At 43.7% G+C, this 27,692-nt stretch overlaps 1 protein-coding gene across 1 annotated transcript; it reads left to right on the top strand.

Moving 5' to 3' along the window:
* Positions 1–446: 446 nt before the first annotated feature.
* Positions 447–26,788, top strand: HHLA1 (HHLA1 neighbor of OC90; the record flags this gene model as incomplete). The annotated part of the gene is given in 18 exon segments (XM_081258424.1): positions 447–525; positions 3,620–3,679; positions 4,794–4,874; positions 5,364–5,447; positions 5,815–5,898; positions 10,680–10,763; positions 12,416–12,472; positions 12,572–12,658; positions 15,136–15,375; positions 17,226–17,474; positions 18,437–18,594; positions 19,238–19,358; positions 20,197–20,265; positions 20,599–20,673; positions 22,313–22,416; positions 22,420–22,469; positions 25,105–25,187; positions 26,745–26,788. Coding segments are annotated over 18 exon segments (1,809 nt in total).
* Between the last annotated feature and the right edge of the window lie 904 nt (positions 26,789–27,692).

Raw genomic sequence — 27,692 nt, 5'->3', positions numbered from 1 at the left:
TGTAAATGAATGTAAGCGTGTCATTTCCTGCCAGAGCATTTAAGAGTTGGTGCATAATCCTCCAGGTCCCTCCCTTCCACTGCCACTATGAGTCAATGACCAAGGAGGCCACAGGGATGGAGAACTACAAGAAGGTGGAACCTCCATCATCCAGGGCCCCTGAGTGAGCGTGAAGAGCAGTTCCCCGCCAATACGCAGACAGCATAGACTATCAACAAGAAAACGACTTTTATGGTTGAATTAAGCCAGTGAGAGTGCAGCGTTAATTTGTTACCTCAGCATAACCTAACCTATCCTAACTATACAATGGCTTTTATCAATTGTATTTCTAATGGCTCCCCATGCAGTATTCTCAAGGATCTTCTGCATCAATGTGGTTAGTAATCCAGCTGATTTCCTCCAAGTGCTTGCTTGCTTGCTTCCAGGTGGGCCAGAGTATCCAAGACATGCCAGGCTTCCTGCTACATGGTCCACTGGTAAGGCTGTGCATGGGCCTCGCATGTGTCCTGTCCCTTTACAACACAGGTGGGTCTGGTCGAAGTTCAAGTGTCTGTTCTGTATACTATGTTTGGGTATTCATCGTGCTTTAGAGAATTGTAGCAGCCAGCATTTCAGCCCAGAATCCAAACGAGTTTAATAAAAATGGCAATAATAAATTCCCCATTTATTCTGTTGCAGTTGAGTCCCATTTAGGCAACAGAATTATCTTCACCTCCACTGTTACCATCCTTATCCAAAGCATCGTCTTCTCTTTGGTGGGCCACCAGGAGAGCTTCCCAAAGCAGCTCCTTGTTTCTCCTCTTGTCTCTCAATGATCCATTCTCCACTCACCAGCCTGAGCCATCTTTTCATACATTTCATTAAGCCACCCTCCCAGTCCTCCCTCATTTCTCCCTCCTCCTCCCCAAAAGTATTCAATGACTTTCTACTTTTCTTTGGATAGTATCCTAAGTCCTTTACGTGCTCTACGTGACCCAGCCCACCTCCCCATTGTCTACAGTCCCTCCTATCCTTCATTCTTTATGCTCCATCACATTGGCCTTCTTTCAGTTCTTAAAATAATACTCATGCCCATCTCAGATCCCGGGCTCAGGCTGTTACCTGTACACAGAATACCCCCTCAGCCAGGTACGTCCTGCTCTCACACTAAATAAAAAAGAAAAAACTTTTATTTACTTTTAATTAGTTAGTACATTCATATGGTTCAAAATGCAGTAGGTACAAAGGTGTAAAAGTTAAATGCTCCACCAGTCAGCCACTTCCTTCTCCAGAAGACACCAGTTGTACCAATTTCTTCTCTATAAGCAGGGTAATTTTCAGTAAATATTTCCCCTGTTTGGGTCTTTAATTTTCTCTTTAAATGGGAACAATTCCTGTTTCACAGGTAATCATAAACCATGAAAAGCGATGAAATACTAAGCATGACTAAGTATGAAGAGTGCTAATACCATCTACCTTAAAGATTCTACTATGGTGGTCATTTTATCCAAAAAGAGAACAATAGCTTTATGTTATCTGCCCAGCAATTTATTTGAAAAATGTCTATAGCATCGTACTCAGAAATCCCTGCTTCTGGGGTATTTAGCTCACACTTCAAATATTGTTACCAAAAGCCACCCATGGGTTTGTAATTATAAAAAGAAGTGGTGGAAATAATTTTTCCTTAATGAAATGAGCAGTGTTAAGACAGGATCTTGGTTAGGAAGACTGCAGCCCAGGGCTCATCATTCGGATTTGACAGGTGTTAAGAATCCCACAAACCCGGCAGCTTATAGCATCCCTGGAGCCTGGTAATCCAGAGCCCAGATGATTCTGGTCCCTCACCCTGACAGAGGGTTCTGCTTCCTGGTCAAGTAACAGGCGAGGTCGTCTGGTATCTTCTATAGATCTCACTGCAGCTGCTTCAGAGTAGATTGTGGGCATCAAGGGCCCCTCAGGGTGCCTGAGAGGGGAGAGCTGGACGGACTCTCCCAAGCCAGAGTGGGGGTTTGTTTGACAACTTCAGGCCTGCTTGGTAATAAACATCTGTCTCAGACTTCCTTTAATTGTATCGAGAACATAACCGCCACCTCCAGTAGCTGTGTTGTGTTGTAAAGAAGGACATCCACAGACTCCCCCTACCTCTAACCCCAAAGCTCTGATATTTAACCAAAAAACCCAATCATCTGTGAAAGGCCAAATTGGCTGACAATGGTTGACTGAACCTAAGTTCCAACAGGGTACAATAGAAAGCAGAGGGAACAACCTAAATGTTCTTCCACGAGCAAATGGATAAAGAAAATGTGGTATATACATACAGTGGAATATTATGCAGCCTTAAAAAAGAAGGGAATCCTGCCATTTGCCACAATGTGGATAATCCTTCTGCTAAGTGAGATAAACAGTCACAGAAGGACAAATACCACATGATGCTGCTTCTATGAGGAATCTAAAATCGTCAAACTCATAGAAGCAGAGAGAAGAAATGTGTTTGCCAGGGTCTGGGAGGAGGTGGACACAGAGAGACTGGCCAGATGTGGGATTTAGATACCTCACGTAACATTCTGGGTCTCAGTTTCTCATCCTTCAAAGGTAGCATTGGATAAGATGAGTTGTAAGGATATTATAAATTGCTGAGGCTCTGCTTCCACGGTACTATTTTATTCATGAAAACTTTTATTTCAGTGCCTGGAAATAAAGAAGTTAAGAAGGAAAAAGATGGGGCTTTCCTTAGTGCAATGGTAACTAGACTGGTCCTAAATCCTGACTTACTCTGTGACACTATAACACATTTTTCAGCCTCTCTGTGCCTTGGTTTTTCCATCTATAAAATGGACATAAATCACCTTCTCCATTGGAATGTGACATGAAAAAATAATCATTGCAACAACAATAATAACGGATGCAGTATGAGTAAATGGCATCTAATCCAAAAGAGCTGACTTTTCAGGTTTTAGCTTTCCGTCACTTCTTCAGTGAGGTCTCCTCCATCCCAGGTTGGCTTCTCTGATAGAGGTGCTCCCAGCATCCTGCTGGTCCCTGTTTGACACTCTTCACCTGGGATTACACGTGAATCTCCCTCCCTGCTCTGAGCCACAGACAGTAGGGTCTGCAGCCGTGGAGACTCAGTCCCTTCCTGTTGACCTCTATACCAAACACGTACCATACTGCTTAGCCCTAGGTGAGTATTTACCGAATGAATAAAGAACGAATGAACGCCTTTGGTATTTCAAAATTTCCTTTGACAGTGTCTTCTTTGGCAGCATGAAATTTGCTGAGTGGGCAAGTGGCCTGATATTTTGGAAGTAGGTTCTGGCCCTTCATTACCAGGACTCAGTTGTGCACATTTAGGCAAGTTTCTTCTCCTCCCTGAGCCTTGGTTTCCCAACCCAGTAAAGAGACGGGGTGGATTAGACTCCCTGCATGGGAATCACCTTGTCTGTTTATTAAAATATGCATTTCTAGACCACGTCCAGTTCAAGGAGACTAGAATCTCAGGGGGAGGGGTCACAGTGCCCCCGGTGATGCTGACCTTTGCTAAACCGGAGGGCAGCTGCAGTACAGACCTCAAGGTCCCTCCAGCAACGTGGGGCTGGGGTCGAACTCTCTTCTTCTCTCCTGAAGCCTTTTCTCTTCCCAGTGTCTGGCCTCAGAGGAGAAGAGAGTAGAGAAAAGGGGGTCGCCTTTCTGGATACCACAGGTGAGTATGCCCACCCCACCCCCAGTGCTCCATGGGTGGCCTGGGCCGCTGAGATGACTTCTCCCACCTCTTTGGACCTCCATTCTCACCCCCACAGAGGAGCAACAGCATCCCTCCAGTCCTCAGATTGCTTTAGCCACAATTATCTGAACATTAAGTAAGAGATGAAAAAGATAGTGTTTGCCGAAACATGAAGAGCAGCGTCAGGCTCTATGTCCCCTTTGTCAACTGTTGTTTCCAAGTCTTCAGGGAATAGCTGGGAGAAGCAGTGTCTCTCCATTTGGCTGCACACTACCAGTATCTGGGCAACTGGATGGATGGATGGATGGATGGATGGATGGATGGATGAATGGATGGATGGATTTAGGTAGTAATGTCTGTGACACATCCCAGACCTATTAAATCTGAATCTCTGAGGATGGAGCCCAAGCATCAGAATTGTGGAACTGGAAAAAAATTATTTCCAGTGATGCCAAGGGCCAGCCAGGATCCGAGCTCCTCTGTTTTTTGTGTGTTTTTTTTTTTTTTTTTTGCGGTACGCGGGCCTCTCACTGCTGTGCCCTCTCCCGTTGCGGAGCACAGGCTCCGGATGTGCAGGCTCAGCGGCCATGGCTCATGGGCCCAGCCGCTCCGCGGCATGTGGGATCTTCCTGGACCAGGGCACGAACCTGTGTCCCCTGCATCGGCAGGCAGACTCTCAACCACTGCGCCACCAGGGAAGCCGCGAGCTCCTGTGTTAGACAATGTCATTATTTATATTATACAGCACGTTGAGAACTCCTGCAATTTCCTAGGGCTTATATTGTATATTATACATAAGCATCTCCCACCAATCTCTACTCTCTCCAAATGCAGAGATAAAATATTCCCTAAAATAAGCATTCCTTGTGTTTCACCCTGACTTCTTCTACCTACTCTTGCTTGTCACAGTATATGCCATTCGCTGTCACCTCCTGAGGACAGGAACTGCCTTTTATCTTCCGAATCCTTGTGCCCAGCACAGGGTGTGAGTTCATGTCCAAAAAGGAGGCACATCTGCCTGAATAAGAAATGAGGAACTTTTCCTTTTGCCAAGAAAGGCCGGCTGCTGACGTTACCTTTGAATCTCTTTCAGAGCTGCCTGCAATGTCGGTTGATCTGTCTGCACTTAACCTGACAGAGCTGGTGAACGGGATGCTGATCAGAGCTTTAAAAGGTAAACAATTTTTTTAAAAGCACAATCCAGGCCCATTTTTATCTTGTTCCTGCTTTGCCTCTGGACTCTCCATGACCTGGGCAAGACCCGTCACGTCTCTGTGTGTCTCGGGTCCTCTGTGTTCAGAGCAGAGGATGTGTGTCCTACCTAACTCATGACGAGATTGAAAACATCCAGATGAAGTAGGAGGTTTGCCAGCATTTTGAGAGCAAGCTGCGCTCTGTGTAGGCATCTCTACTCATAACTATATTATGAGACAATTGCAAGAGTTTAAGGACATATTAGGAGATATAGCCAAGGGACATGTACTTTTGCCTTTTTTGTTTGTTTTTGGTTTGCTTTGATTTTTGTTGATTATTTTCAGTGTTTATTATTATATTTTTATTTGTTCATCGTATTATTAATTTCCATGATCCGTTTGCTAATTTCTATTACTGTTATTATTGTTAGTGGGCATTTACTGTTTCTTTATCTCAATGTCTTTGACAGATAGCAAGAAATTTTTCTCCTTGCTGAGTGTTACTTCTTACAGCTCCTTTGCCTTCCACAAGTTTTCTGTGGCCATTTACAACAGTAAGTGCTGGCTCTCCTTCTTTTATTTATTTATTTATTTTATTGAAGTATGGTTGATTTACAATGTTGTGCTAATTTCTGCTGTACAATAAAGTGACTCAGTTACACATATATGCATTCTTTTTCATATTCTTTTCCATTATGTTTTATCAGAGGATATTGAATAGAGTTCCCTGTGCTATACAGTAGGGCCTTGTTGTTTATCTCTTCTAAATATAATAGTTTGCATCTGCTAGTCCCAAATTCCCAATCCATCCCTCTCCCATGCCCCCTCCTCCAGGTTTTCTTGGTGGCGAGAATGGTAAACGATGGGTAGGCAGGCCAGGCTATGTGTCAGGGTTGCTATGTGCTTCATTTCTCTTCACAGTTTCTAACCTGAAGACTGTGGACCCGGCCAAATTCCCCACACGGTACTGCTACTGCTTGAACAACCGGACCAACGATTTATCAGGTGGGTAGAATTCACTTTGAGGCTTGCAGGCTGCCCTGATTTTGCTTGTGCCTTTTTAAATAAGGTTGAATTATTTTTTTTCTCCTTAGACTAAGATCAGAAAATGTAATGATATCTATTATGCTTAAATATGTGCACATCCATTGTCCTGGAAAGTTCCTTTCTTGGTTTTCTACCCTAGAGAAATAGTTACATCTGCGCAAAGGGGCAAGAACAAAAGGTAGCATTGTTTGAAAGCAAAAGCTGAGAACAACCTAAATGTCCATCATTAGGAAAATGGCTGAATAGTCTACTGTACAGTCAAATCTTGGAAGACAGCCATAGAGAGCATATAAATGCATGCGTGTGGCCAGGTTTGGTCTATGTATGGAAATATTTCCATGACATTTTCAATTAGAAAAAGGGAGTTCAAAAATAAATAGAGTAAAATGGCATTGATGAAAAAATATATACATATTTGAACACCGGGTAGGTGATTACCTCTGTAAAGAAGATTGGAGTCTGCGTGTGAAATAGAAGAGTGATGATTAAGGGAACCTGGTATTATCTGATGTTTTTCAAAGACAGTATATTCATGTATTACTTTTATAATTAAAAATTAAAAGTATGACATGTTCTTTATATTTATAGAATCCTGAAAAATAAAAGTGAAAATTACTCTCTCACCACTAATTCATCCATTCAGCAGTTCTTTGTTGAGCACATACTATTAGCTGGATGCTCTTCTAGGTGTGAGGGTATCACCCACACTGAAGTGGACACACCCCCTGCTCTTATGGACTTAGATTCTGTTGGAAGGGAGAGGGAGTACACGAATAAACTGAAAACACACAGTATGTTGGCTAATGGCATGACTGTGAGAACAATAAAGCGGGGGACAGGGTGATGGTGGAGGTGGCTGCTGTGTGCAGGGTGGTCAGGGAAGTCTTCTCTAATGAGGTGAGGGTTGAGGGGCTACCTGCAGGCAACCTGAGAGACAGCCTTGTGGCACCTGGAGACAGAGTGTTCCAGGCAAAGGCAGAGTGAGGACCAGAAAGGCCAGCAAGTGAGCCAGAGAGCTGTGAGAAATGAGCTCAGAATTGTGGGGGCAAGGCAGGAAGGGTGTTGAAGATCATGTAGAAGTTTATAGTCTGCCACAGGGATTTCCACTTTTACTATGAATAAGAAGGAAGCCATTGTGATTGTCCACACAGAGGAGTGAAGTGATCTAACTTACATTTTAAAAGAATCCCTTTGGCTGCTTGTTAAAGAATAGTCTGTAAGGGAAGCAAAGACTCAAGGTGAAAAAGGCTTCTGCTTTTTTTCCCCCTCACTTAACCTAATATTAAAAATATTTTCTATGATATTACACTCTTTGCAAACATGTGTAATGGTTACATAACCTATGAATGTGAGCATTTTCTTAGCTAGTATGCTGTTGAACTTTTGGTGGATTCTAGGTTTTCCTTAATATAAAAAAATCCTGTATTAGACATCTTCATGTCTAAAACGTTTCCCTGTTTTAGATTACTTTCTGAGGATAGAGTCCCCAAGGTGGAATTTATGGACCAAATACTGTGCACCTTTTAAAGAGGATAATGATTATTGTTTAATAAGTACTGGATGCCAGACTCTGCAATAAGTACCTAATATCCATCTTCTTATTTAACTCACCCTCTGAATCTCATCAACAAACTACATTTGGGAGGGAAAATGTTCTTCATAATCACATCTTTCTCACCATCTCATTAGCCTCGGCTAGAGGCCAAGTTTTATCTAGTGTTGAGACCTTGCCCTGATTGTGTGAAAGATAAAAATAAAATTTAAAAATTGGAGTCACATCTGCTGGGGAATTTTGTAATTCTGTTTGGTGAGCTGAAGTGTATTTTCATACACATGCAATGCTTATTTGAAAAGAATTGATCCATGGATCGTTACCACTGATAAAATAGCACCTTGCTCCCCTGGTAAACCACAGAGATTTTCACAAGGTTTAACCTATCACAACGTGCCTAATGCTGATTCCCCTCAAATTGCTACCTTGAGAGGCTGTACACTTCGGCCAACATCTTGCCATGGTTCAAAACCTTTGGGGAAGATGTGTTTGTGGATAATCTTCAGACATGGATTGTTTTCTGAATATTCTCAACTCTGATATATAGCCTTCCTCTGAGTGTGTTTTTCCTTAATGAAAATAGCTTAAATTTTCTTGATGTAAAAAATAATATATTGTGATGATAAAATATATTGTGATGTTAATATATTTTGATGTTAAATTTTCTTGATTTAAAAAATCATATATTGTGAACTTAAATTTTCTTGATTTAAAAATAATATATTGTGATGTTAAAAAAATGTGTTGTATGGAAGGTATGATTATACCTTCCATACAACATGGAAGGTATAATCAAAATATCAGAAACACCTGATATCCCAACATCCATAGGTAATCACATTACCCAAGGTGATCTAACCCACCTCTCTCTAATTCATCTATCTAAGCCATCTGTCAACTACATATCTAACCTACCTCTCTAACCTACCTACCCCATTCATCTACCCATCTATCTATCCATCCTACTGTACCTTCTCTATATTATTTAGAAAACAAGCTTAAAAAACATTCCATTCAATGATATAAATATGCTTCATCCTTCATATGAATTCATAGTATTCATTGAAAGAAAGTACCATGATATAATTTATCTCCTCCTGATGGAAACGGGTATTTTTTTACAATTATCAGCAATGCTGTGATGAGAGCCTATGTACAATCACTTGCAGTGTTTGCCCAATTATCACTGTAGGATAAAGTCCTCAAAATAGAACTGTTGTCTGACAGGAAGAGGATTTTGTGATGCTTCAAATTGCTAAAATTTCCTCTAGAAATCTTGCATAAGTTTACACTTTTACCAGTAATGTTTGAAAGTGTGTGCTTTTCCACACCCTTGCCAACACTGAGTACCAAGAGACATTCTTAAATCATTACCAATTAAGACAGACAAAAAGGGTTTTTTCCCTATTTTCTATTTATATATGAAAGTAGTCAGAAATCATTCATCTGTGTGTTGCTAGTAAATTAGATAGTTCATATTTTCATCAAAACAAAGAATATCTTTGAGGCAGTGATAACTGATTTTCTTCCAAGCCTAGGACTGGATTGTGAAAGCAGTTCTAAAAGGAGAGTTGACAAATATATTGAGTATGAGATTTGTATGAGCAGTGGTGGAAATTTTGGGAAGAATAGGAGCTTTAGCACAAGGCAGACCTCAGCTCAAATTCAAGCCCTGCCACATGCTCTGGGACCTTGGGAAAATTCCATCATTTCTCTGAAACTTGGTCAGAATCTGGACTCCATGCTTGGTGTCTGGGCTGCAAAACCATGCTCAAATAGTGGATTGAAGTTTCTTGGTCTATCTATGAGTCTCTCTCTCTCTCACTAATCTCAGCTTCGGGTAGGCAGAGATGGTGTCTTAATCCTCCAGTGCCTAAAAGACGTCTGGCATATTCCAACACTCCATGAATGTTTATTAAATGAATGAATTAATAAACAAAGGAGACTTGAGAATTAGAAAGAAAATAGATGACATAAGTAATGAAATACTACCCCTCTTCAGTTTCTACAATGTGACTATAAACAGATTGGTCTAAAGAGACATAAAGAAGGATGCCTACCTTCTGCACGGCCACGTGTCCACACCTGTACAGGTGGCCCACCACATCTTCCTCTAGGAGACTAACCACGCACCCGTGCAAGTGTGGTAAGATGGCATGTCACCGTGGTTCCGGCTCACATAGGGTAGCGCCCACCTCCTGTTGGCCTTGCATGTTATACATTCCCCTGGTTGTCACATCACGTCTTCATGCCTCTCTGGGTTCTATATTTTCAATGGTCTGGGTTTTATATTTTCAAGTCAGCTTGCCCCTGACCCCAGCTCATAACCCCATTACTGAGTAAAAGAAGAATTTAGACAAGGCGTGACGGGAAACTATCCATGGGACCTCAGAAGCTTCTTTAGAAATTCACAGTTTGGGGTTCCTAGAGTAAGTACTCCTTGTTTTAGAAGCCAAGAACTTGCTGGGTCCTGGAAAACCATAACTGAACAGCAGAAGAGGCAGCAGCTGTGTGGGTAGGAAGTGCATTAGGAACTTCCTTTGGTCAATGGCACCCACCATGTCAAGACCTGTTCAGAACGTGCTCAGAGAGAAAGTCCTCAAAGATTTTATAGCTTGAAATGTTGTAAAATTATCTCCTCCCATCAGACTTCTGAACATGGAGGGCAGGAGAACAGCTTCCTTGTTCTATTTTGTGTAAAGTCCTTGTCTTCTTTGATAGTTCATAGTTTATAATCCACCACTAAATTTGATACCATTTTGAAAATCTGAAGTTATGTAAATTTACATCCCATGTCTGCAGGGATGCTTCCTATCCAATGAATTTGGTATTCTAAATCAATTAGACGAAATAATGGGGGGGGGATCAGAAAAACCATTATTCAACACTATGGTTTTGCACAGCTCTTTGGTGCTGGCAGAGGAGGATCTGGGGTGGGGGGAGGGAAATGGGGGGGAAAGGAGGTTATGATGGTGGATCCAAAAGTTTTTTGCCTGCCTGAAATTAAGACTTGAAAAATAACTAGTAGTATTTCTTTTTATGATTGTTAATAATCCCCAATACACCGAACTAAATCAAACTTGTAAAATCTAATCTGAAAAGTCCAAATACAATATACATTTCCCTTCAAGTCTCTGAAATTTAAACCAGGTCTCAGAAATTTAAACCTCCTCAATCTGTCTTATAGATTTCACAGCCCTACTGGTGGACTTCATTGGAAATTCTACCAGCTACCTCACAGAGATTTTAAAGTCAACCTCCATCCTCTCAGGTGTGCTCATCTTGAAAATGCTTGGCAAATTTGAGATTTGGCATTCACCATGGAATAAAGCCTAGTCAACTTCCCACCCCGATCCCTACCATAGGCCGGGCTGCCAGGAACTTTAATGTAAGTTTTATTTAGACAATCAGCGTGGTACAGTTTCAACCACCAGTACAGTATTTGAAGCTTCCATCTTCCTATCAAAGCTATTCCTGGGGTCCAAAAAGTTGGAGGAAGAATCCAAGGCTCGACAATGGGGGGAGTTAGGCAGACTCAAAAAACAGCTTCTATTGGACAGCTATACTCCCATTTTAAAAATGAGAAAACTGAGATTCAGAGAGGTTGAATATTTTGCTCAAGGTTGGCTCAGAATTCAGATTTAGATCTCTATGGAGCCTAAACTCATGTCTGACATTCAATTGAGAAAGATACGCTTCAGTTATAAGGTGGCTTCATATAACCCCCAGGCAATTCACATTCCCCTGGGGGCCTACTTTGAAAAGTACATATCCAGTCAATAGCCCATCTCTTGGTCTCATCAGAAAGATGGTGTCCTATACTGTGGAGTAACTACTGTTTTAGGAGCAGTGGGGGAGGAAGAAAGAGAAATAATAGATATATTCAGGTGCCCGGGACTCTTCTAAGGGCTTCCCTCACTGGATCCTCATCACAACCATATGGGGTAGCTACTATATTTATCTCCACTTTACAGGTGAGGAAACTGTGGCACTGAGAGGTTAAGGAACTAGCCCAAGATCATTCTGCCGAGACAGAATTCTAACCCAGGTGATCTGGCTCTGAAGTCCATGCTCTTGGTCGCTATTAATACATAGAGTAATAGGACAACATTAACAAGAACCATTATTACTATTATGCCTATTTACTGAGCTCTTCTACCTGCCAAGCACCATACTTAGAGCTTCACATACATTGTCTCATTGGATCATCATAGCCATCCTACCAGAGATGTCCAACCACACATCCACAGTCCTTTAGGCAGCATCTTCAGAGACAAGTATGTTTAGGGACTCAGAAGTTTTCAGATTTTTGATGGTGTAATAGGGTGTCTACACTGTACCTGACAGAACACCTCCAACGGCATCCAGGACAGCCTGCTGTAAATCAAACACATTCATATTCATTTAGCAAAATGGTTGACCCTTTACACTAAGAAGGATAGATAAACTACAACAGCCTCATATCTGTCAATTCAGGTTTTGCCACTGAATGAGTCAGTACCAAACTCACACAAAAACCTTCCATCTTATGGAGATTTGGGGATTTGGAAAGTGCAAATAAGGTACTGTGGGATTTGAATTTTCACCATTTTAAAGATAGGTGAACTGAGTCTTAGAGAGGTCAAGCAGTTCATTTATGCTCACTTAACTAATCAGTGCCAGAGCTAATGTAATCCTGGACGCTGACCCCAGGGGCTCTGCCCTTAGCCATTACATTATACTGCACCTTCCCTCCATCAAAAAAATTAAAATCAGAAACTCGGGGCTGACTGAAAATCAGGGCTCCTAAATAAGGATCTTGTTAGCCTTATTTTCCTATAGCATCCAGAGCTAGAGATTTCCAGCTTAATTTTCATTTCAACCAAAGACTTAACAGCTTCAGACCCATTGCTAAGTCCTGTTGTATCCTGTTCTGTCTTGCAGTGAGTCAAGCGAATGAATCTGACTGCATCTTCATCTGTGTGATGTCAGGAAAGTCAGGTGAACCACCAGCCATTCTTTGACAAGCTCTCTGAGAATTAAACACAGCCCTCCAGCAGGTGAGCCCAAGATTTGACCCTGTTGGTGTGGTTCTTGCAGGAAGGAATCTTTCTGACTTCTGGGAGATGGCGGAAAAATCTCCTGTTATCAATTACACATTTACCAGCAGCATGTCTGGTGTTCTGGGTGAGTGTAACCCTCCCAAACTCCTACTATAGAGTCTCCAGACCAGGGTCCCAGCTAGCAAGCTGAAGACTGAATGCCGCCCTCAGGTATTTTACTTAGCTGTACTGTGTTAAAATCAGAGGATTTCATCATTAAAATTTTTTGAATTTCTAGATTTTTTTTTTTTTTGCAAAAGATCGGGTAGCCCTGGACCCTCCCCCTCCCCCATGGCAACTGGGGTTGAGTTGCCATCCTCCCCATTAGGAGAGACACCTTTCTCCTCTTTTCCATAGCCCTCACTTCTCCCTGTTGTCTTGCACTTTCTTCTCATATAAACTACCTGTTTTTGTAGGTATTTGAATTTGTGACCCTCTTGTAGACATTGCCACTCCATAATACTCAGACCGTACCCAACCATCCTCTACCCCTCCACACACATCTACCCATCTTCCTGCCTTTTCTCTGGCATCAGGTGGCATTTTTTGGAACCACCTTAAAGCCATCTTTCTCCCCTATACTTATGTGTCATTTCTAGCTGAATAAAGTTTCTGGAATCTGGTTGGTCTTCCAAGATCATCATCTGTTGCTATGATTATCTTAGTTCAAGTTCTTGTCATCTATCTTTACTATAATAGCCTCTGAACCAATCTCCTTTGACCTTGTCTCTTATTTCTCTGAAATATCCATCCATTGTCATAAGAGTGATAAAATAATTAGGTTATGCCTCTTCATTGCTCAGAACTCCTAAGTCAGCAGCAGAGGGTCTGAAGTCCTTAGCATCGACTATACATTTGTCTGTCATCAAGCCCACCCTACCTACTCTCTTTTACATAAATCTTCTGCTAAAACTCCACTGAAATCCCTGCCCTCCTTGCAGACGGCATACATCTCCATGCCCCTGCAACTTTGCTCATGCTATTATACCAGAATGGAACTTCCCTACTTTTCCATATTTCAGAATCCAATTTGTCTGTCAATGGCCAGCTCATCTGCTGCATCTTCTTTCCAAAAAATCCCCCAGTCAAAATTAGTCTTCTGTCTTCTATGATTCTACAACACACACTTATAAGTCATTTGGACTGTTACTCCAGGTTGTACCACAGATGACTTTATCTGTGTGTCTCCTCACTGAATCATACTTGAAGGTAGAGACCATCTTCTTCACCTGCATAGTCTGCTTTCCCCTCAGTGCCTCACACTGTACTTTGCACATAGTAGGTTCTTTATCCGTGTTTATTAGAGTGAAATGAAGTTTACAATCAACCTCCAATTCCACTCCAGGGGGCTGCCTTGGTTGGTATTTATTGTAGGGCATCTCTTAGTTATGTCGAGGAAGGAACTTCAACTGTATGGAATAAGGCTACTTGATAAGGAGAAGAAATGGGTATTTGGTGGGTTCCCCTCACCTACCCAATTCTGAGGACAGATCTGAGGGTTGAGTCAATCTCACTTCTTCAGAGAGTCCTTTCATGACTTTCTGACCCCCAGTCTCAATTATGTCTCTCCTTTTGTGCTCCTGTGAAGTTTTCCTAGCAACAACTGCTTGAGAAGAGAGAACATATGAACAAGTTGACTCAAAATTGATGTGTTTGATAGCCGGTCACCTGGCTGAGTGATAGTTTGATTGGCAGGCACTCAGTCCCACATGCTTCAATCTGAGAGCAAGGACCAGGCTTCTGGTGCATGTGGGGTGATATTGAGCTCAGAAGTAAGGCAGGAGAGAGGAAATGATGCTGCAGGGCCACCTTCTGCAATTGCACTGGTTGTGCCCGACACACAGTTACCTGCCAAAGGGGCAACTAGGGGCCGAAGTCCCACCTGTCTGCAGGCCAGGCTTTGTCCACCCAGAGGAGGGGGCCTTATGGGCTAGTGAGAGCCTGTCCTATCCTAACATGCAACCTCCATCCCCTAAGCCTTCCCGAGGTAGGCTTAATGAACACTTGGACCTCTTCCTCCTTTTCCTCATGGAGCATCCAAGGGCACTGTGTAGATCTCCTTCTGAATTAAGCCTTCCTTCTGTCTCTGTGGGGGGCCATCTTTCCAGTGGGTTTCTTACTGGCAGCCCCTAGTTGCCCCAGATTTCACCTCTGGCCCCTAGTCATACCCACAGGGCACATGTGCAAACATAATCCCTCTTCCTGGGACCAGTGCCAGAGCTGTGGAGGGGTTGAGGGCTGTGAAGTGGGCAAGGACACTGACAGGATCCAGGTTCTGTTCAGGAAACACCTCAAGTGTCTGATGCTTTCTGGCCTGACAGCTTTGCATTCTGTGCACATTGCTTTTGCCCATGGCATTTTCACCCCTTGATATTTTAGCTTAATCTGTCATTCAAGGAGAAACCCTCCTCTTGGTGACATAACGTACTGCTCCGAGTAAGGTTTGAATCTCTGCATTCTGTATATTTTCTGTCCAATGATCTTTCAGTGGCTCGACAGTTCTCTGTGTGCAAACTGTCAAGCATAGTAAAGCTGCCATTGACTGTGTCCTTGAATGTGCAGCTACCAGCGGGATGGCCCTGACTTCACAGCTCACACCCACAAGCCAGCAAACGCTACCAAGGTCAAGCCCCCCACATGGATCCCAGGACGCTGGAGTGTCTGCTCTGAGAAGCTCTCCCAGGACAGAGACAACTTCTCCTTCAGAGGGAGAGCAGACCATGAACACAAACAAGCATCCTGAGGGCCACAGCAGAGCCCTGGCCACCCTGGACAGCACCTCTCCCACCCTCCCAGCCTGGGGTGAGATTTCTCACCCCGTCCTCTCCTGTCCTGTTTCTCCCCGCACTTCCCTCTAGGCTCAGATAAATAAGTGAAATCCTTCCTTTATCCCTTCTCCACCAACCACTTTGTTCAGCAGCCCTTTAATAAGAAATAGATGTGAACAAATATGGGTATGATACCTATAAGCAAAGGCAACAAATGTCACTGGCATAATGTCTTTCTAACATTTGATTTTATAATTTTTTACTTTGAAATAGTTTAAGACTCACAGGAAGCTGCAAAAATAGTACAAAATTCCCTCATACCCTTCACCCAGCATCCCCCAATAGTAATATAAATGTGGTATATGGTAACATCAGGTATTTTCATTTTAACAGAGCAGGTAGCAATATCCTGAAATTCACACTAAATGGTGAAACGCAGTCAACATTGTATGGTGGGCAGGGTTAGGTTAATTTGTAGCTGGCTGGATAATGTTGCCAAGAATATGTTAATGACTTGATGCCAGAGTAAAAAGCTGCTGCTGCTGACCTGCTGAGAAGTTCTTCTTTTCCCATCATTTTTGTGGACACTGATCAGTGGTGTTGTCACTGAAGATGTAAAAGGCATGCTTATCCTACGTGGAATAAGATACAGCTGAGATAACTCTTTCATTAAAAGACGATTATGTCTCAATGAGTTCCAACAATGGACCACAGTTATCAGAATACATTCATTCATTCATTCATTCACTCATCAATACGTATATTTAATATCAGACCCCAGGCTAGCTGTCAAAAAACACAGCTCTATCAACGTTCCCTTTCCTTCCTGAGCTCTCAGATCTGGGAGAGAGACACAGACAAGTAAACTGATAGTTATTATCCAGCCTACAAAGAGCTATTGTCCTGGAAAGCCCAGAGAGGGGGCTCCCCTGAGGAGCTTGAGAACTGATAAAAGTCAAGCAGATAGGGAAACCAGAATGAGGAAAAGGAATCAGATTCACTAACTAGAAATTTTTTAGTAATATATCCACATCAAGACAATTATACAAACTTAGAAAGCTTTCCAGTATAATGTGAAAAAAGATGTGATTGCTAGTGGCAAGAAAAATCATAAAATATCTAGCTATCACTCTGAGAGGGAAAGTGCTAGTTTTGCATGAGAAAAACTACAAAACTTTCAAGAGAATAATAGAAGCATATTTAAATAAATAAAGGGTTATACCATGTTCTGGATGAGAAATCGGAATAGTTTTTAAATGGCAACTGTTCCCAACTTAACTTATAGATTTAAAATCCTCCCAGGGGGTAAGTTTTGTACAACCTGAAAAAAATTTATTTTAATTCTTAACATGGGAATGGACGAGTGAAAACATCTGGCAATTGTTTAAAAGGCCAGTGAGGGAAGACTTGTCTTAATAACCGTCCTGTGATATTGTCAGTCAGGCATCATCATTATCATCACTGCCATTTCAGTGGTAAAGCTGAGAAGAGTTTAGTAACTTGCCCCAGTGTTCACAGCATGGAGGAGGTGGGGCCAGAACTTACACCTCCAGGTCCCCTTACCTTAAACCTTTCCACTGTATCTCATGATTAGAATCGTATTTCTTAAATTTGACAGTGTCCACTGTCCTCTGGACACACACCCTAGCTGATTGTTCAGCGTCCTAGGAATTTGGAGAATTTTTTTAAATTAGTAGTTAGGAAAACAAAGTTTAGTGTGGTCCCCTTATTCCAATTCAGGGTAGGGTTGAAGTCGTCCCTGGATTATCTATATTATACATGTGTATTGCATGTACCCTTTGATTATATGTCAATGTCTTGTCAATTTTACATCTGAATCAAAGCAGTCAAGCAGTAAGTGCCCTGTTACTGTCACTTGTGCAGCTACCAGGAAGGTGGCTGGAACTCCATGGGTGACAGCCCGCAGGCAGGCATGGGCTTCCATACTACCTGTGCCCTGGGCTCAGGCCACCAGTGAGAAAACACCTGGAGGGCTTCCCTGGAAAACACTTTCCTCCCCGCGGACATCTCCTGCAGAGACCAAGAAGGCCACGAACACACAGAGCTTTTCCGAGACTCCTGCCAGGACAGCGGCCATGCCTGGCAGCCCACCAGGGACCAGCCCAACTTCAGGTAAGAGAGGATGCTCACTCCTATGCCACTAATTACATATACAAATATAGTGATATGCACATTAAAATGTAATCATATAGTATGAGGAAGGCCTGAGCTCTGAAAAACTGTGTGATTCCAATTTTGTGTTTGTCTATGTATTTATGTGTGTATGCGTGTGCGTGTGTGATACAGATACACAGAAAATAAAAAATAAACCAAAATAAGACTGAAAAGAAATTCACAACATGTTAACCTTGACTATATCTGGGAAGTATCAATAGATAAGATTTGATTTTTCTTCACTTCAGTGTCATGAATTTTCCATAGTTTCTACTCCTAGAATCAGACAAAAATGGTTTACGTGTTTTTAAAATCACTTCCTCTGATCTCTGCAGCCAGAGGCCCTTCTTCTATGCTTCTGTTTTCAATGGATCATAACATTCATCACTGCTGTGCTGTTAGGGGCCGTGAACTTGACCTTTCTCCCCTCTGGACTATGCTCTCTTTAAAGGCCTGTGTTTTTACTCTCCAGTTCCCATGAAACCCAGCAGACATTCAGTAAAAGCTTGCTGAATTGCCTGAATTTCTGAAGAAGTAGAGAGGAAGAAGTAAATGAATTTCAAAGGGTGCAAAAGTAAAGTGTTAACTTTAGGTGCAAAATAGCAATTGCACAAACAGGTCTGGGAATGCAACTGATAGCTTAAATCAGAGAAACACCTGACATAATGGCATCGGGAAAAATACAGGCTAACATGCTCGGGTTTGGCCAACAGGCAACAGCAGCCAGCACAGCCCTGAGGCTTTGAGCTCTGGCCTTTATTTCAGACACAGTAGTGCTGAAATCTTGACTCCACCACGGCTGTCTCCTTAGGCAGTTCTTTTGATTTCTCTGAGTCCTGGTTTTCTCTTCTTCGAAATGGGGAAGTTGATGCTTACTTTTCAGAGTGGCTGTGCTGACTCAGTTAAGTGATGTCTGTAAGGTGTTCAGCTCCACACGGAGCACCTTGGAATCACTCGATCAGTGGAAACGCCGACTGCCCTGTTCTACTGCCCCCAGGGCGACAGCGTAGCAGCCAGCTTCAGGACACGTGCTCAGGAGGGTAGTGGCAAAGCGGATGTCAACCAGAGGAGAGCATGTGTCTGCTTTTGCCCTCGGCCCCTTGCAGCTCTAATCCTCTGTGATTCTGCGGTTATTTAGTTAAGCTGTGAACAGTGACCACAGACAAGTCAGCTCTGTGTTTGCATTAGGGTTAAGCCTGCTCATATTCCAGAACTACACAGAAACACACCCAGGCAGCAAGCGTCAGTGGTGCCTTCTGTATTCAGGGGCTTACAGTCAGTGCCTGGAGGGGAATCCAAAGAGGATGCTGAGGGCTTCCCTGGTGGAGCAGTGGTTAAGAATCCACCAGCCAATACAGGGGACATGGGTTCAAGCCCTGGATGGGGAAGATCCCACATGCCGCGGAACAACAAAGCCCTTGCGCCACAACTACTGAAGCCCGTGTGCCTAGAGCCTGTGAGCCACAACTACTGAGCCCACGAGCCACAACTACTGAAGTCTGTGCGCCTAGAGCCCGTGCTCTGCAACAAGAGAAGCCACTACAATGAGAAGCCCGCACAACGCAACGAAGTGGTCCCCGCTCGCTGCAACTAGAGAAAGTGCGCACGCAGCAACCAAGACCCAACGCAGCCAAAAATAAATAACAAAAAACAAAGGGGATGCTGACCGGCTCTGAGAAAACGACCAGGTCGCCCCCTGGCGTTGGGCCTCCTGCCCACAGTTATCTGTTTGTAAATGTGTCATCCTGCACATCTCTGCTACTGAGGCAGTTGAACTCAACGCTGCCACACCCACCATCCTAGCAGAGGAGCCTAATAAGGAACAAGCAGGACTGCAACACTGTACTGGGTCCAGCCCAGGCTCTGAGGCCTCACCCCACCCCTCCACATCTTCCTTCAGACTCCAGCCATAGCAAACGGCCTTCCACTCACTTCTGAGTCTTTGCTTATTACGCGCTTTCCTCTGCTTGGAAGGCCTGTTCCCCTCACCTACGGCTATGCTTTCTCCATCCCAGAGGAGATGTCACCTGCCCCATCCCCCATCCCCACGCTCATGTTGCACCCCCAGCCTCACCCCTTTCCTTTCCGCTTAACCACACGAGTGAAAGTGCCTGTTTCCTCTTCCTCTCCCTCATTTTCTATAAGAAGGCTGCTTTGCTGGTTTTGCCAGGGGCATGCATCTTGACAGCAGGATCACTTCCCAAAGTGGTCCTTCAGTCAGAACTTCATGAACAGGATCAAAAGAATTGTTGAGATGAGCCTACATTCTCTCATGATGATGCTGGGCAGTGTGTAGGGGTGGGGATGGAGTAAGTGTGCACACCGGACTCAGGTGAATGAAGAGCCTCTCGTGTCCTCTTGGCCTAGGAGCACCGTGCTGGGACATGACCCATGCAAGTCCACTCCTCTCCCATTTCATACCAGTGTTAGCGGGTTTCCAGTGGCACTGACACACTGTATCACAGTTACTGATGGGACTTGGCCATTTCCTCCTCAACATTGGGGGTGCCTCCATTGTAGAGTCTATTTCTTACTCATTTCTGCATCCTCAGCAACCCCCAGCTACCTGGCTTGATAAGCAGCATTGGATGAACAGGGCAGGACTGGTGGCCGGGGGCCTCTTCTGCTCATGCATCCCTTTGAAGAAACTCAAGCTCACCACTCTCTCCTCTCATCCCAGGCCCATTCACCCCTGGCACACAGACTCCAAGTCCTACCAAGGCTCCGGCCCCCAGATATCCACAGGCAGGTAAGAATGTGGCCCTGGAAAGAGGAACCCAATACCCCAGGTGGAAAATATTGTTTAGGGGCAGGGGCGTGATGGGACAGGGGTGCCTGTAGGCAGACGAAGCTTGTTATTATATTTTATTGGTTCTAGCAGGAGGAGAGGCAGGAGAACTAAGTCTTGTTGTGCTATTAAATCACCCTATGATGTTGCATAAATCACTTTCTCTTTCTTGACTACAATCTCCCTATGGATTTATAGAACTCTTTATCTTTAAGATGCCATGATTCTCTGCTTGTGTGTATACCCCAGGTCCATTTCACTTTGACCTTTGCGAGGCCATTGTTGTCCTTGCAGGTGATCTCCCTGCTGTGTGGCCCTTTACCCCGGGAGAAGAGCCAGTCCTCGTCCCAGGACCCCACCAGGTTTCAAGTACGTACCAGTGCCCTGTCGCTCCTATAGCTTTTGTTTGTTTTGGACGAAGTTGTGTAGTAGAATAAAAAGAGGTTTGTTTGATAAATTTAGATTCAGACTCCTGGGATTAAACCCTAGCTCTGCTATTTACTGGTGAGGTAACCTCCTGCGCTCAAATTCCAGAATTCAGTTTCCTCCACTGTAAAGCGAGAATAATAACAATTATCATGGGCATTAAAAATGTATTTTCTCTGCAGCATTTTGTACTAGGTAAGATAATGTGTGTGGAAGAGATGTGGAACTGGAGAGCTCCACATAACTTAATCCAATCAACTTTTTTTGAATGGACACCCATTGAGAATGTGCTGTACACCTTGTAAAGGGAAGCTGTTCTTACAATGAGCATGATGTCAGCAGAAAGAGGGGAAGGAAAAAAAGATGACTCCAAAAGTCCACCCGCAGCCACTGGGTGCCATTTACTTCTATTCCCTGTGAAAGGACATTCCTGGACACTTCATTCTTACAGAATTCTAGGGGAATCCCTCTCCTGGGCTTGGATGTGGGTTTTCAGGACCCGTGACAGAGGCTCAGGACTTGGAGTTTCTGTGGTTTAGGCTGCATTTTTCCAATTTTTGGATGTCAAACTCTCCTTTTTTCCTGTGGAGCCAGTTTCCATGAGAGAGAAATTGACACAAAGTGAGTCCTTCAAAGCTGGTTGAGTCCTCAGGCCCCCCCCACTCCTAGATGCCTTTCAATATTATTTTCCTGAATGTTCCTGGACCTGAATGTTCTAGTCATATGTCAACGGGGCATTATTAAATTGCTGGACCCTGCACCGTCTCCTTTTTCATATCACCTAAGATCTGCCTCAGCCCCATACTCAACCCGCAGTGAATGGTGAATGGACCTTTCAGACACAAAGACGTGATTATGCTACCACAGGAAATTATAGCCCTGTTTTCTCCAGGTTCTAAAGAAACACAGGAGTGGTGCAGATGTGGGCAGTCATCAGACTGAGCTTTAACAAACAAGTTGACTATATTTATCTGTACCTTTATCTATATCTTTATCTGTATCTATATCTATATATCTATCTCTGTATGGCTCCATCCATCCATCCATCCATTGTTCCATCCATCTAATGAGAAATATAAAATTTCTCATTAGAACTTTTATTTATTTATTTATTTATTTATTTTTTGCGGTACGCAGGCCTCTCACTGCTGTGGCCTCTCCCCTTGTGGAGCACAGGCTCCGGACGCGCAGGCTCAGCAGCCATGGCTCACGGGCCCAGCCGCTCCGTGGCATGTGGGATCTTCCCAGACCGGGGCACGAACCCGCATCCCCTGCATCGGTAGGCGGACTCTCAACCACTGCGCCACCAGGGAAGCCCAGAACTTTTACTTTTAATAACATTTCAGTGAGACCGTCTCTGATTTCTTCCAGAAACCAGACCACCTCCCCCTTTCTCTACCTACCTCTGGGAAGTCTCACAGCAGCTTTACCAGACATGGTGAAGCAAGGCCATGTTTACCTGTTGGTCTCGAGCTACCTGAGATCAGGGGCAAGACAGTATTCACTCAGCCCAGTCCCTAACAAAGGGAAGATGCTTGCTAAATTCACGTTGATGTGAATTGTCTGGGATTGCATCTTCTAGGGTGTCCTGAGCCGCTCCTCAAGGAGGGGGCCATGATCTCTGCTCCTCTTACGCTGGCCATCCAGAAGCTTAACCCTTGCCTGATGGAGCTGTGCCGCTTTTTCTAGCAATGCCTCTGCGTGAGCCAGAAGAGAGACCCCAGGATGGAGGCCGCGAGGTAACCTGAACCACTCACTGCTTTGTACATCCAGTATTTACAGGCTTCTGCTTCTGCTTGACTCCTCTGCAGGCCACGAAGTGATGAGGCATTAAGTAATCCGCACACAGATGACAGGGGAACCTCAAGGAATGCGCACTCCCGTGAGTCCTCGATTGCATTGTCACCTCCTGAGAACCAGGATGAAACCTCATTCATTTCTGGGTCCCCAGAGCCAAGGGCCACGACGCAGTCAGTGCTGTCAAGTTGACTTGTGTTGCGTCACGTCTGCTGGAAGAATTACGCTGGAATAATTACAGAGGATTTTGAGTGGTCCCAGAACCCCAATGCCCTCAGCCTGGCACGATTTGCTAGAAGAGACTAATCAGAGGTTATGTCCACCTAAATTCCAGTTTTTTCATAAATCCCTAGCAGTCATTTGCTGACTCAATAATAAAGATGTAAAAGGAAAATTAGAAGGCAGACCCCATCTTATATTAAGAAGGACTAGGTGTGGATGTTTTCCTGCCCAGGAAACATTTCCCTTTCTTCTGGGATTTATCCTTGGCTGTAAACCCAGAGCCAAACAAGGTAGACGAATATTTCTGCTCCAGTAGTAGGAGGCCAGTCTCTCAGATCTTTAAAGTTATCTTCAAAGTCTACGTATGAGATCTTTCAGCTTTTTAAATGCCCATTATCCACGGGCTCTGAGCCCCAAGTTCAGGTTGGCAACCTTTTTCCATCACTCTTTTCTGGCCCTGGTCTTGGATCTCCCAATCAGAGTGGATGCTTCTTCCACCCAGAGAGGGAGATATGCAAGATTCGTAGACCTGAAGGTGTTAGCCAGCAAGGTGGAGGCATTTCTCCACAGCACAGGCTGATCCTAAAGAAGAGGACATTTTGCAACAATACTTCCCTACTTGATCAGCCCACTATTCCTTCCTGCTTTCTCTATCAAGCTCTTTGTATCAATAACAAGTGTCAAGGCTCCACTGTGTATCGATTTAACACTGAGCTGAGCCAGCAGGATATAGAGACAAATCAGAAATAAACCCAGAAACTGAGGATTTCATAGTTGGGGGGAATAAATGGTCATAAACACACATTAAAATATGACATAGTAAGTGACAAAATCAAGTCACGCACACAGGCAAAACCTATTAATCTCATACCCTTGGAAGAAAATCAAATTTGAACCATCCATATTGCATATTTGCTGGAAGGATAATGAGGAAGGCAGACATTTCCAGAAAGAAATTTGAGTTTATATTTAGAGAAATGAAGCATCTGTAAAACTGAGCTTATCCCTTCATTTCCCTTTAGGTGAATAGTGAATTGTTCTATAATCGTATAGTAAGCATTGAATAGGGGATAAGAATAACAGAGTAGGAGGCTGGCATTACTCAGTGTGCTCGTTGAATAGGACGGCCCATGTGGCCAAAAAAAATAGTGGCTTAGGGGGGCAGTTGGTCATGTGAAGAGACAAATTACAAAGAAGTGTGACAGATGCTATAGCAGATACAAGCTCTGCTATACAAGCTTGTATAGCAGAATACGAGCCATGGGACCCCAGAGGAAATAACTAATAGGGCTTATGGAGGAATAGGAGTTTGTTAGGCAAAAAATGGGAGAGGCCACTCCAGGCAAAAAAGGTGGAGAGTGAGAGGCAGACTGGAACATCTCAGAACCACGGAGAGTTCCATGTGGCTACAGCAAAAACGGGAGGCCACTGTCCCAGCATATGTCCCTATTCAGGAGACCTTGCCCTTCCCAACATCTACTTGGGTCTTGCAAATGAGTTTTGACTTTTCCCAGAGTTCCAGCAGCAACATCTCTGTGCCTCAGTTTTCAGAGTTTTATAGTGTCCTGTAAATTGAGGGTGACACAACCTGAGGAATCTTTACAGCCAGCTTTACATGAGCAATTGGTTGCTCCCCAGAATATGTGAGAATCACAGAATGATACAGATGGAAGAGAAGTTAGAGAATATTTAGCCCAACCTCCTCAAAGCTCAGGCGAAGGATTGAAAGGGAATCGGATTCCCAAGAGTCCTATGTGAAGCCAGTGACACAGCCTGTCCTGAAAACTCTTCTTCCTAATGACATGCGTGGCCTTTTCACTGAAGCCTTTTCAAGCAGTCCCTGTGGCCACCAGCCAAGAGCAGGATATTATTTTGCTAAGTATTTGCTACACTGTTGACTCTAGCAGCCCTGCACTCTCACTCCACCTCACACAAAAATAAATAAATGAACATCATCATTGATCCAGCACCTATGATAAGCCCGGCACTGTCGGGGAACTTTACCAATGTTATCTCATGTCATCCTCAGGATACCCTATGAGTGTAGATTCTATTATTGACTCTCGTTTATATATGAAAAAACCAAGGCCCAGAGAATTAAGTAATCAGCCTGAAAGTCATACATTCTAGTAAGTCATGATGGTGGAACTAAAAATAAGTCTTTCTGACTCTGAAGTCTAAGCTTTTTCCTACTCAGACTCATTCTCTACCTCTCCTCCCACAGCCTATAAAGATGGAGAGGGAGTTCCTTGCTATGAATAATTAGCCATTATGACTTTTTTTTTTTTTAGTATGGTTCTCTTCTTATAGCCACAAAGGATAGTAATTGCGTTCCCCCCTGATTTAAATCTTTAGGTATTGTCTTGAATACTATTCCTGGTTTCTGAAGAATGCAACATACATCTGTCAGAGGGTGAAAAGGGTGTTCCACTCACACAGTAAGTACACAGCCAGACTGTATTGTAAATCGCATTCTATGGAAAGGTTCTAGAACTCTGAGTGATGTTCCTGCCTTCGCACGGGGTCAGTAGGAGGAAGTATAACTCATCTAGTGATCATGAATCCTAGACAGAAAGAGTCCAGGATATTTCTGAATCCCCTTCACCTAACAGTTCGAAAAAAAATGCAGGAGTCAGCCCAGCCAAACACTGTTGCTTTCTCTGTGTTCTTGGGCAAGCTTCTCCTCCTCTCTGAGTCCCCATGTAAGCTCAAAAGACAAAGACAAATAAAACGGGAGACAATCACCAGGTAAGCACTCAAATTCCTGACCAAAGCAAAATGTATACAAATAATTCAAGAAGAAGAAGGCAGCTTGAAGTGCTAGAAGCGGATGTGTATGGTACCTCGGTCCTTGTCCTCATGGCATCTGAGCCCCATTTATTCTCAGAGATGCCAGACATCTTTTTTTTTTTCTTCTACTCCTGCTGACAAAAGTGGCTAACGTAGGCTGTCTGTTCCCAAAACCAATAGTTTGGCCATTGTATTGCGCCATCTTCCAGAACTGTCTGGTCAAGGGACTCTGGCTTTCTGAAAAGCATGGAACCAGGTTGAACTCTGTAAAAAATCCTTTCTAAGTATAACTCAAATATAAGCCAGGTGGCCATACGGCCATGCTTTACATAACAACAAACAATCAAACAAAAAACAATCTAGCTGCTCAGTCCTTCCTTGTGGCTTTTGAAGAATATCAAATGAGATCTATGATAACACTCTTAGACACTCTTCTTATTCTTTTTGCCCCTCCATTATCTCTCACTTCCTACAAGCTACCGTCTCAAAACCTCTCTTTAGGCTTCATTTTCCAACGTATCCCTCAATAACTTTCCTAAAATCAAGCTTTCTGGCCCTTTCTCTGTTTCCATATATCTCCCCTGATTATTTTCTTTTCATTTTGCCTTTCACTTTTTTATCTCTCAAACACAGCTTCCTTATTTCTTATACAAATCCATCACCCCCCTTCCGCTGTCTTTTCCTTCCACCATCACCTTTATTCTGCATCATAAAAACCAAGCATTTGGACTGGGGGTGTTGGAGGAGCTCAGTAGTCAAAAATAGGAATCTATTTACCTGGTGTGGGGAGAGGGAATAGGAAATCTTGCAAACTGCTTATTGACTAGCTCTTCTATTGTCCTCACCACATTAAAATCTCCACACAAACAGCATTTTACATTTACAGAACATCATAATGAGTTCAGATTAGCATTGTGCAAACTAGGGAGATGAGGTTGGTACAGCTGGGTGTTAGAAAAACATCACTGGGCAGAGACTGACGAAATGAGGCTTTGCTCTCAACACGACTTTCCTGCTAACTAGCAAGGGGGTCTTGCACGAGTTCCTTCATTCTCTGCCGTTGACTCTGAGTAACACCCTGTTCCTGTGCACTGCCATATACTGGCCCCCTGGGAAGAGCCTGAGCCATCGCTGGTGCTGTCAGAATTTTTGTCTCTGTAGCATTTCCTTCTCCATACCATGAGTTCCCTCTCTTTTTTTTCCAGCCTTAAAACAAATATGCCTCGAGAACATCTGCAAGTCTGTTTGAGGTCTTGAAAAAGCAATGGGACCTAACAGTAAGTTGGGCAAAATGTGTTCACCCTGGCCCCTGGCCCAAGTTGGCTGCATTTGCAGAATTCACCCAGGCTGCAGCCAGATCATCAATGAATTGAATGTGGGTCTTTTTGGAAGTAGCAATTCTTTCTCTCCTGTGAATCTGTGTAAGGTATTGAATGTGGAAGACCACGTGTTAGAGCTCTCACAATCAATGCAGTGATGCTGACTCCCTTGCCTGCTCCAAGGTCATGGAAACCTAGTAGCTATGCTCAAGGGACTCCCATGATGACTGAGACTGAAGAAACGGGATGTGGGGTGTCATGCTAGCATGAACAAACCAGTCCAGGCACTGAGACTCTGACATAGTCCCTGAAGTGGCTTAAACTTGGGACTTCAGGAAGACAACACAAGGATAAATGAGGAAAGCTGAACCCATCCTCTGGAGAGAGTCACATATGATTTCTCTATACAGTTTATTCAAACTTGCTTATCTACAACTCATCAGACTTGCTGTACTATCGATCCAGATAACCTTCCAAGCCACTTAAACAGGAGGTGATGAGAACCTTCCCTCACGGGGAAGTGGAGAGTGCTGTTTTGTTGATGTCTGGTCTTGATTTCTCTTCTGTGCGTCCCACTGTATTTGGGGGTGCCTAAGGGCACTCTCAGGTTTGATGATGTACTGATAGGGCTCACAGAAGTCAGAGTAGTTCTTATAGTCACCTTTACCATTGACTGCAGCAAAAAGATAGAGATTAAGGTCAGTCAAGGGAAAAGGTGCAGAGGGCAGAGTCCAGGCACAAGCTTCTGGTTGTCCCCCTCAAGTGGACTCACATGGACAGCACTGAATTCCTCCAGCAATGATGTGTGACAGCGTGTATGGAGTATTGTCAACC

This window comes from Mesoplodon bidens (genome assembly GCF_964165515.1).
Source record: "Mesoplodon bidens genome assembly, chromosome: 16".
In the NCBI taxonomy this organism is placed as follows: domain Eukaryota; kingdom Metazoa; phylum Chordata; class Mammalia; order Artiodactyla; family Ziphiidae; genus Mesoplodon; species Mesoplodon bidens.
The sequence above is the reverse complement of the archived record's forward strand: the minus strand, read 5'-3'. Positions and strand labels throughout refer to the sequence as shown.